Genomic DNA, 10470 nt, shown 5'->3' on the forward strand with positions numbered 1-10470 from the left:
ATCATCCTTGGACTCTACATTGTTCTATGGGGAAAATCAGAGGACTATCAAGAAGAAGCAACAGACCTGAAGTTGCAAGATGAACATACCAATCTCTCCCAACTTTTGATTGGTGATAAGGCGTTTCGTAGTTCAGAGCTGTTAGAACCTCTTCTCATGTAAATTCTATAACAAGGCAGTTTCTAGATGACAATGATAAAAACCCACAAAATGAAATGGAACTTCTTTTTACAACTTTCACACGTACCAACAGATTTAGAAGCTACTCCCACGCACAAAAGCAAGTGCTTGCATATTGAAAGAGAGAAAATACATTGAAATGCAATGTATTCCGAGAAGTGAGCCAAAACAAGAAAGAGGAAGAAGGCGAAGAAGTTGAGAATTCTGAGCAGTTTGTTGCTACACTGAATCTTTGCTTGCTCTTTACGGAAGAGGACAGTCTTTACGTTAATCAAGTTAACTAGTAATTACTCTCGAGTAATTGTCTGAAGGAAAAGCTTTTGCAAATCACACGCGAGTGACAAAATTAACTTGAGAATTATTCCTAGGTCCAAGTTTGTGAGCTCTCTGAAAATCATTTATTAATTAATTTTGTCAAAACATATAAGAAAACAAAAGAAAAGTGTTTATTCAAGAGGCTCTTCAAGAAGTTGAATACAGTATGTTTTTAGTTTTCAGCTATGGAAACCAAAAGCTGAAATCATGAGTAAACTGGAGGGACGAGTCTTGGTTCTGTGCTGCAACACAAACCATTCAAAAGTAGAAATGATTTCCTCGACTTTCATTGGAACTACCGATGATTGTGTAACTCAACCTCATCCATGGAGCCAAACTTTTCTCCATTTCTTTAGCCTCAATGTTAATACTTCAATGGCAGAAAACTGCTTCTTCAATTCTCGTCAGATATCTCTTGTGCTGTGGGTTTCTCTTCACCAACTGCAGACTGTCCATTTTCAGGTGTTTCTTTAGGTTCTTGTGCAGTGACTTCTTCATCCTCTGCAGCTTTATTCTCCTTGTTGCTCTCTTCTTCGCCTCCACTCTTCTCCGCAGCGCTTTCAGTATCATGTACCTCCTCTAAAGCCAGTGGTGCAGGTATTATATGTCCATTCTGAGGCTGTGCGGGTATGTTACACGGATATGCACCTGCTACCGGCGACAACGGGTACCCATTCTGCGTTATTTCCGTCCCATTTGGAGATACAAGATAGCCGTTTGGTGACACTGGATATCCGTTAGAAACCCATGGTTGACTCGGTATGAACTCCGCGGCATGAGGGTTCATTATTCTTGGGCCAATGAATTGATTAGCCTCGCCATTAGACTCGGGGCTAATGGGGAAGCTTGGTTTGTTACGAGGAACCCTGTTTCCAGATCGGTTGTAGCCACCACCTGAGAGCCTCGGCCCATAGGGAACTCGAGCTGTTACAGACTGATGAGGAGTTGACCTGCGGACATGGTTTACAGGAAGCATTGGTGGAATATTCACTGGGGAGGGAAGGATTCCCACATGGTCATTGAATCCTGGAACTGTAATCGACCCAAAAATTGGGATGGTCGTTGGGGTATAGGGTGGTGCAGAAGCAGACAGCTTCTTGCTCGTCTCTTTTTGCGCCTCGCATGCCTCTTGCTTTTCGCCATCTGCAACTACTGACGACTTTGGACTTAAGTCTGCATTAGGCAGATGTTCAGTTTCACCATCTACTGCTTTCGCAGTAGCATCAGACACATCCTTCTGTTGCTTCACTCCTATTACTGGTCCACTTCCATTTGAATCTTTTGCTGTTTGTACACTTTCAGATATTCCTTGACTTGCATCTGAAACCGCCGTCTTTGTTGGAGATCCTTCTTCTCCTGCCTTTTCAGCCTTGACATCCTCTTGTGAACTCATCAACTTTGATCCACCAACAGCAGCTCCTCCTTGTTCATTGCCATCAGCATTTTTCGTTTCCGTTTCTGTAGCCTCATGCTTACTCTCACTCTCATCCTCCTCAGCCTTAACTTTTTCAGGACCATCTACTTTTTCCGCGTCCAAAGTCTCTGGGACAGTCGTTTCTTCTGTCAACTGCTCCGCAACTATTTTCACAATAGTTCCAGGGGGTGCCAGTGCAACCTCCTTATAGGAAAACAGTTTTCCAGCTTGGACAGTCACAGGGCTCACCATAGAAATCGGCTTGTTGATCTGTTCGGTGGCTGATTTATTGCTAACTGGCTTTTCTCCCACTATATTGGAACTGTTTTTCTTTTTATTCAAACTCGGGCTCTTCAAAGCCTTCTTGGCGTGCTGGGAAGTAGAACCAGCAGCAGATATTGAAATCTCATTTGGGCTAGTCCTTGGGGACGCGAAATTGGTGGGTTTTCCTCTGCTTTTTGATATCTGCTGGTTCGCGTTCGTGAAGTTTGTGTTCAGCTTTGCCAGGCTGGGACGGGTTCTACGCCCAGAAGGATAGCGATTTTTCGGGACAGCTTCTTGCCATCCTTCGTCAGAGGAGTCATCCTCTTGGGCTGTGGACTCTGGCTTAACCAGAGTCACCTGATCTTGAGGTTCCATATCACGTTTATCAACCTTTGTTTCTACAGGTTTTGCTTCGGACTTATTGTCTTTATCACTTGAACTCTCCACAGTGATAGGAGTCGGAGTCAGAATTTCATCATCTTTCTGATTTTCTTCTAACACAGATGTTGGACTTTGTCCTGGTCTTCCCTTGACCTGAATAAACATTTCGATCAAAATATCTGTCACACAACTTATTAGTGAGAGCAGTTCAATAGAAACATGGATTAAGTCAGCGGAAATCAAATATGACCTTCATGCGAGCTTTCCTTTGGGCGTCCCTTGCTTTGAGATCAGTCTCCGGGGTTATATAATCCAGCAGGTCTGATACACTGTTATTCGGACGAAAGTTCATGGGTTACATACTCAGGACAAGAGTTTACACAAGCTATAAATTTATACTATGCATTTTAGATTTCATATATAGTAGTCCGTTTCTACTTATATCGTTTGGCAACCATGCACAATTTGTAAACAGTGCTTAAAACACGTAAAGGAAAAAATATATATATTTTTTTTTTGAACACAAGAAAAAATATATTAAAATACCTGAGATGGCCTTTGCTGGAAATAGAGGCGTCTGGCTTGGGAGTACCATTTCGTGCAGCTTCTTGTTGTTCCAGAGCTTTAGACTCAAAATACTCAAGCCACGCAGCCGCATCCTAACATAGTTCTGGAGTGTAAGAAACTTGTAAAAAACTCCCTGTAAATCGTAACTAATTGACCACCTGTGTCCGAAGATCCTCAAGGCCTAATTTTGCTTGTAGAATCTGTAGAGTGGTCTGCTCATGTTGGACGCTCAAGGAGTATGCTTCCATCAGAGAAAGAGCAATAGCAATGGCATGGTAACTTGCAGCAGTCTGACAAAAAAGTAAGATAAGTAAATTTTTATCTAAGGGCTTCATTTTTCTTCCAACGTGATATTAACTGATTAAGCTTAAGGCTTCATCGCATGGGAGGTCAGAATTTAACTATTAACTTTAGATCCGGTCTGACTTACAGCCAACTATTTACTTATGTTATCCTTTTTTCCGTGGTTTATGGACGTCGGTTAGACAGAGGGCGTTAAATTGCAACCAATCAAGTGCTTAAGAAAACCAACCTGGATATGATCAGCTCCAAGTAGTCTCTGGTTACATTTCAACGCTTCATGAAGGTATCTTAAAGCCACATGGACATTCCCCAAACCTTCTTCCATCATCGCTACATTAATATAAGTGGCAGCAGTATTTGGATGTGACGGTCCACATGTTAGATGCAGAAGGTACAATGCACGGTTGACATACCTACAACAAGAATAACATGTTAGCAGATGGGGGAAAATAATTTTTAGGCTTTTGACTTTGAGAAATGCAGAGACATACTTCAAAGCTAACTCTGTGTGCTGAAGACGATAATAGAAGACGGCCAGGTCGCCGTAGCTTTTCATTGTGTCTGGATGATCAAGTCCAAGTTCCCTTTCATTTATGTCGAGTGCTTTTTGCTGATAAATAGTAGCCTGAAAAATGAAAACTGGTTAGATGATTTGAGCTATGCCTTGGAGACTGTCTCGAGTTCTTTCAAAGTGTATACCTGGTTAAAGTCCCCAGTATGGTACAGGACAACAGCAAGAAGACTATATGCTCCGGCAGTCATTCTATGATATGGGCCGCACACTGCTACAAGCTTCGCCAATGCCTACAAAGTCGTCCCAGAAATATCAACTATTTTATACAGTTCGAACAAAAATGAAACTATTCAATGAGAAAAAGTGTCAGAAAAAGCTGGAGGGTTGATTCTTTCAGTGCAAAAACATCATTGCCCGTGAAAACAGAACTCGTTTATTCAAACTTACATGGTGCTAAAAATGCCTACTCAGTAAGTCTATGCTAGTTCTGAAAAAGTTGATAAGGATAAAAGAAGAGAAGAACAATGTTCAATTGCTTCCAGTTTATTCAGAGAAGAAAGGTTATATAACGAGTGGCGGTAGAAGGAGGAGGGCAGGAAAATAAGGGAGCAGCGTAGTCAGACTAGTCCAGAGCTTCATTACATGTTAGTATATAAAGAAGTGAGGAAGTTATCGTTATACCTTGGTACCATAACTGACAGCATCCTCCAGTTTGCCTTTATCTAAGGAAGTTTTGGATGATTCCAATAAAGTGCGTCCATCGGCGGATGAACATGCTACGTGCTGCACACAAAAGCATTGCGCTTTAGCCACCTAAGAATTACCTTTTTATGGCCTATTACTAGAGTAAGATAGTTACGCATGGTACCTTATATACAGGAACCATACTGATGATATCCAACTTCTTAAATGGACTTGACGTATCCATCTCATAGTCCTTAGGAACAAGCTCCAGTCCAACCTAAACCGATGAGTGAAGTATCATATGAGAATCAAAGGTTAGATTGTCGCAATTGAAAGAAAATTATAACTGAGAGTCGCAAACCTTCTGTGACAGTCCTCTGAGAATGGCAAATTTCCTCAGTTCCTGGCAACCTTCATGCTTCCAGTCCCATCCAAACCTCTTGGAAATGAACGTTTCTACCCAAGTCCATTTTCTCTTCTCATCATATTCACTTTCAGTGTCAGACGGTGTTCCCAATAGAACGTTTAAGCATGATGCTATTGAGATGGCCAAATCAGCAGTGTTTTCAACAGCTGCTACAACAGCCTGCAGTATATGCTTGTATGCCCGAACAATCATTTCATGAATACAAAGGGATTGCACATGAGGGAGCTTCTCAGCCAGCTCGACCTAAAGGAGAAAAGAATCATTCCTGAAAGATGTGGGGCACTTTGTTTAAGGAAAAGGAACCAAAGACTGTGAAAAGAAATGTTTACCACTCTCCCCAGGGAATGCATTTGTAAGCCTCTGGTGTGCATAAAGTCTGTCAGAGTTCTCCCATCGACGGGTGAGAGTTCAAGCGATCCAAAGTCTGCCACCTGCAATGTATCAAGCCGAAGTTCATAAGGAGCTGAGGAATATTGCTAAAGAGGAAAATAAAATTCCAAGGAACTCACCAATTTCGGAAGGGCGGTGTCAGTGTAGTATTTCCGGGCCATTTGAATCAGCTCTCCGGGTGACTGCAGGGCAGGTTCATGGAGAGATAGTAGACAAGGTAAGATTCATAAAAGCAAACTAGATCAAATAGATACCAGAGATGTTTAAGTCATAGCATACTACTACCTCGAATAGTATATTTTATCAGCTGGGGGCAGAAACAAACCTTGAGATGAAAACCAGTTTCTGATTCTTTAAGACGCTGATATGCAGCTTCTGTTACCAGTTCTTTCCACATCTTTTCCATTTCCTCATTTTGTTTTTCGAGTTCCTTCTGATCCTCAGTTTCTGATTTACTGTCATTGTCAACCGTGTTAGCAAGGGCATCCTTGCCCTGTTCAGTCTTGTTAGATTTCACATCAATCTTCCTTTTTATCTCCTTAAGCATTGCACCTTGCTTTCCAAGACCCTTAACAGGTGGTTCAGGCTTAGCATCTTCAGTGTTCTTAGACTCAGTTTTACTTGAAGCTTCATTTGCCAGATGTTGCACCCAACAAGCTCCTAACTCCCACCTTATAGGCTTGGTATTTCTTGGGGGTTCAGCCTCCAATTTCTGCAGACTATCCTCAAATACTGTCCTCACAAGGGACTTCGCCACACGTATCTGTTCTGAGTCGGCATTTGGTGATCTCTGCACTGTGCTCGAAGGCGTTGACGACTTGTGCAGTAGAGTTCTCAAGCTGAAAAAGGATATTCAGGAAAAAGTTGCTAAATACTTTCTATTACAACATTCCACATGTCGTATGCCAAATGTCAATCACGCCAAAAGAGATGTTAAGCAATGCAAAGATTTTACCTATTTACATTCAGTGCATTTGCACCTCCTTCTGATTGGTCTTCGATGTCTATATCTTGTGGGATTCTGCCCCCATCCAAGTTATATTCTGCAGCAACCTTTACAATGGCTGTGAAACCACAATGTCTGACAACCGCCACACCCAAGGTAGACGTATCCTATATGATTAGAGTAAATCTCAGATACAAATCCAACAAGAGTATGCTAAATAAATATTAGGCCAAGCTATGACAAAATTACATGAACCGTCGCACTCTCATCAGCAGTGATCCCTTTAAGCAAATTCCTCTGTGCAAGTTCTTCCTGAGAGATCTCCAGAACCCGAGTCCCATCACTCTTTCTATCAAGCTTGGCACTGGCATCAGGATCATCTCTAGCCACCCTTATGATCAAATCACCTACTCTTTCTTCATGGAAAGCCAACACAGCAGGATCCTTCGATAAGCGTTGATTACCCTCTACGACATTCTTTATTATTTCCACTGCTTTGGAAACCGAAACATCGACGAATAGACTGTGGAGTAGAAAGGCCTTCCTATCTCGAACCTGTCTCTCTTCGGACGTTTTACACGGCATTGCTGCCAAAACCGCAAATTCCATGGCCCACTTTCTTCGGTCATACTTACTAGAACGCCCCGCCCCACCGCCGTCTCCTCCCCAGGTCACATCCTCCACTGGAAGTGACGGAAAAGTAGAAGGGCTATCTGCAACAACCGGAGGAACTACCCAAGTGTTTGCCCGGAAACCATAAGGAAGGTTTGCAAACTGAAAAAGAACAAAAATTATATCATCTGTTGAAGCCTACCAATCAACTTTATGCACATAACATACGGAGCTAGCTATACGTACTTTATTGTGTTCAATGAAAGCTTTCATAAGAGCGTCATAAGCCTGCAGCCACAACAATCATTACAATACCAACGATCAGAAAACAAAACCGGAAAAAAAAAAAAAATCAAACTCACCGCATCAAATGGTCTGCTTATCTGTTGAAGCAGCTCAACCAAAGATTGACACAGAAGCTGCTGCTTCCCAGCTGGGAAAAAACCTGTTCTTGAGGCAACAACAGTGATAGGCTTCCCACTTGAAACTTTAACCTACATTTGATAACAACGGTGTGACCAACGTTTCTTAAACCCAAGTCAAAGCTTCTCTCCACTTCACAACAATGAAGAAGAGTCCTTACATCGATTTGGAATAGATCATCTACTCCTTTATCTTCCATTGATGGACGAAGAGACCTTCTGATATCTGGAAGAGTTAAGAATTGGAAATTAACAAGCGAGAACAACCTCAGAAGTCTACGAATTAGCTAAGAGGATACTCACATTGGATCGGTGGCGTAAGGTGGGAGAAGGAGATAAACTCGTAGAACTGCCCGAGACGAATCGGCGGGGACATGTTGATTTCGCCCTTTTCCCCGACTTCCGCCGCCGGGGAAGCCTCACAGCCTCCGACGACGAGTTTCTTCTCCGATTTAGGGCTGAGATTGGAGCCTGAGTCGCCGGCATCCTCGTTCGAACCTGATTCCTTAGGCGATGCCCGAGACACAGGCGTTTTCGACGAACCGAAGGCGGTGGTGCAAGCGACGATGTCGAGGAGCCGCCGTATGTGCGCGGTGGCTTGCTCCTCCGTATAGTCCTCTGCGATTTCAAAAAAAAAGAAGATAATCCTCTGTGGTGATTCTACGCTAAGTTAATCTAATTGAAGAGATGTGAGCCGTTAGATCAGGATAGTTACCTTCGACGATGGTGAGGTGGCAGGGTTTGAGCGATACGATGTCAACGGAATCCTTGAGTCTAGTGCCACGCACCTGCAGCAAAAAGAACCCATCAGTTTTTCTTAAGGCGGTAACTATAAACGTACTTGTTTGGGCCTACGCAGTACCTTACTGGGCCCAGTACCGAAAATGTTATCATTTTTTTAAAGTTAATTTTGCAAAGGCGAAAAGATATGCAACGCCCGTTAACCAAGATCATCATCGAAAATGGTGAGACAAAAGCATATGCATGAAGACAAAAGTCTAAATGCTTTGTTATAGTAGAAGTCTCTATGATATTGACTCGAAATAAAATCGTTTATGGTACTACTAATGTGTCACTAAAGATTATTTCAGGTATTTTCAATGTGAAAAAAAGAGCTATTAGTATTTTTCTTATACTTCATCTTTATGAATTTAGTAGATGATGTAATGGGTTTCAAACCAGTTTTAATAAAGTGTTAAAAAAAAGACAAACCTGGTGAGAGAGAGAGAAGTTGGTGAAGTGGCATGTCTGAACATGGACTGCTAAGAGCTTCCTCACATCTAAGATTCTGTCCGTAGAGATTCCCTTCACAACAACACATCATCAACTTGAGAGAATTGTATTCATTGGCTTTTATTATTTGATACAATTTCTTATGTATTCTTGAATCAAATGTTAGTGTAAGTTCAAACCTTGAGAGTCACTTGAGATTCGTCTGGCGTTTCAACACTTATCTCAATGACAATGGGCAAAACTGCACAACCACACAATTTTAATGAATTTGTTAAAGAAAGAAAAAAGAGATAAGAAAGCAAATTTTGACTTGTCATTGTGAGTGAAGAAAGAACGAAAATGAATCACAACCTTTCTCTTCCTTCTTCTTCTTATCTCCTTTACTCTTGTGTGGCTTTGTTTTCCCAGCTTTAGGAGCCATTACCAATGGACATAAAACTTATAATTAAAATTACAAAACCGGGAATGAATTACATGTACCAAGAACTTTCCAGAGGAAGTGTGTGTGTGAACAAGTAGAGATGAATGATAAAAGAAGATAGTAGGTGTGAGTGTGTGTGCACAAAAGTGACTTTGTGGTGGTAGTAACAATGAGGAGAGGGGTCAAATAGTGATTGAGAAAATAGAGATGGACAGATATAGAGAGAGGAGGAGAGGATAGGATAAGGTGGTGCGAGCGAGCTCTTCTATATTCCTCCTTAAGAGTGTTTTGAGGCTAAGTACATTTCAGGCCTCTCATTTCTTTAACACCTCATCACCGACTTCATCTCAATAGCTATCTCTTTTTTTGTCTTTAACCAATAATAATATAATGCTCGCACTATATAGGGTTTTCTGCAAAAAAAACCCTCAATGTGGTTTTTTTTTGCAAATTAATCCGCGAACTCAAAAATCCACGGATCAACCCTCCAAGTGCCAGTCAAACCGCAATATAACCCTCGGCCGTATTTATGTGTATTTGACTGTGTATAATTTTAACATTTTTTCAATACTAGGTCGTTTTGGTGCTAATTTTTTAATGAAAAAAATTGTTGAACTCGTGGTTTAAAATTTGAACCTTAAATACCATGTGCATGCTATATAACCATCTCGGCCAACAAATATATTTGTTTACTTAACAAACGCAATTATATAGATTTCTAAAACGAAATGACCTTGTTTTTCTCAGACATGAGAGCTTGCGTAAATGCACAATAAAGGTGGGGTTCAACAAATTTTTTTTATTAAAAAATTAACGCCAAAACGACCTAGTATTAAAAAAATGTTAAAATTATACACAGTCAAATACACATAAATACGGCCGAGGGTTATATTGCGGTTTGACTGGCACTTGAAGGATTGACCCGTGGGTTTTTGAGTTCGCAGATTAATTTGCAAAAAAAAACCAGATTGAGTTTTTTTTCGCAGAAAACCCCACTATATATTCATCATCTAACTGAGATTTTCACCCATGCCTCATAAATTTGATTATCAAATTTAATTATTTTACTTTCATCGGTCCACGTGTAAAAATAAATTTTCGTTTAATTTGGGCCTTTTTAGGCCACAAGATTATCGTTCTAGTTTTCTTGTAAATAAACAAAAAAAAATCCTAAATCTATATTATTAAAAGAGAAGTACCCATTTGAAAATGTTCTTACTTTATTAATTAAACTTTCTTTTTTTTTGCTTGTCTTTTTCAGTTGCATTTATGAAATATCCTAAAACGAATAAAACTGTCTAATTTATTACTTGTCTTTTCAGTTACATTAATGAAATATGCTTAAATGAATTTAAACTTCCTATTTTATTGTTTGTCTTTTTCAGTTACCTTAATGA

At 40.7% G+C, this 10470-nt stretch overlaps 1 protein-coding gene across 1 annotated transcript; it reads right to left on the bottom strand.

The window, feature by feature from the left end:
* Nucleotides 1-604: 604 nt before the first annotated feature.
* Nucleotides 605-9347, bottom strand: LOC106311421 (protein TSS-like). Its single transcript, XM_013748606.1, has 23 exons — nt 9004-9347; nt 8832-8893; nt 8632-8724; nt 8135-8207; nt 7723-8037; nt 7581-7645; nt 7360-7491; nt 7244-7285; nt 6635-7159; nt 6395-6552; nt 5765-6278; nt 5559-5621; nt 5379-5480; nt 4984-5292; nt 4807-4899; nt 4620-4721; nt 4124-4228; nt 3916-4049; nt 3654-3837; nt 3280-3411; nt 3101-3213; nt 2805-2883; nt 605-2707 (listed from the first exon to the last, which is right to left on the bottom strand). Exons 1-23 carry the CDS (start codon nt 9071-9073, stop codon nt 890-892), a joined length of 5283 nt encoding a protein of 1760 aa, XP_013604060.1. The 5' UTR covers nt 9074-9347; the 3' UTR covers nt 605-889.
* Between the last annotated feature and the right edge of the window lie 1123 nt (nt 9348-10470).

This window comes from Brassica oleracea, chromosome C8 (assembly GCF_000695525.1).
Source record: "Brassica oleracea var. oleracea cultivar TO1000 chromosome C8, BOL, whole genome shotgun sequence".
NCBI lineage: Eukaryota > Viridiplantae > Streptophyta > Magnoliopsida > Brassicales > Brassicaceae > Brassica > Brassica oleracea.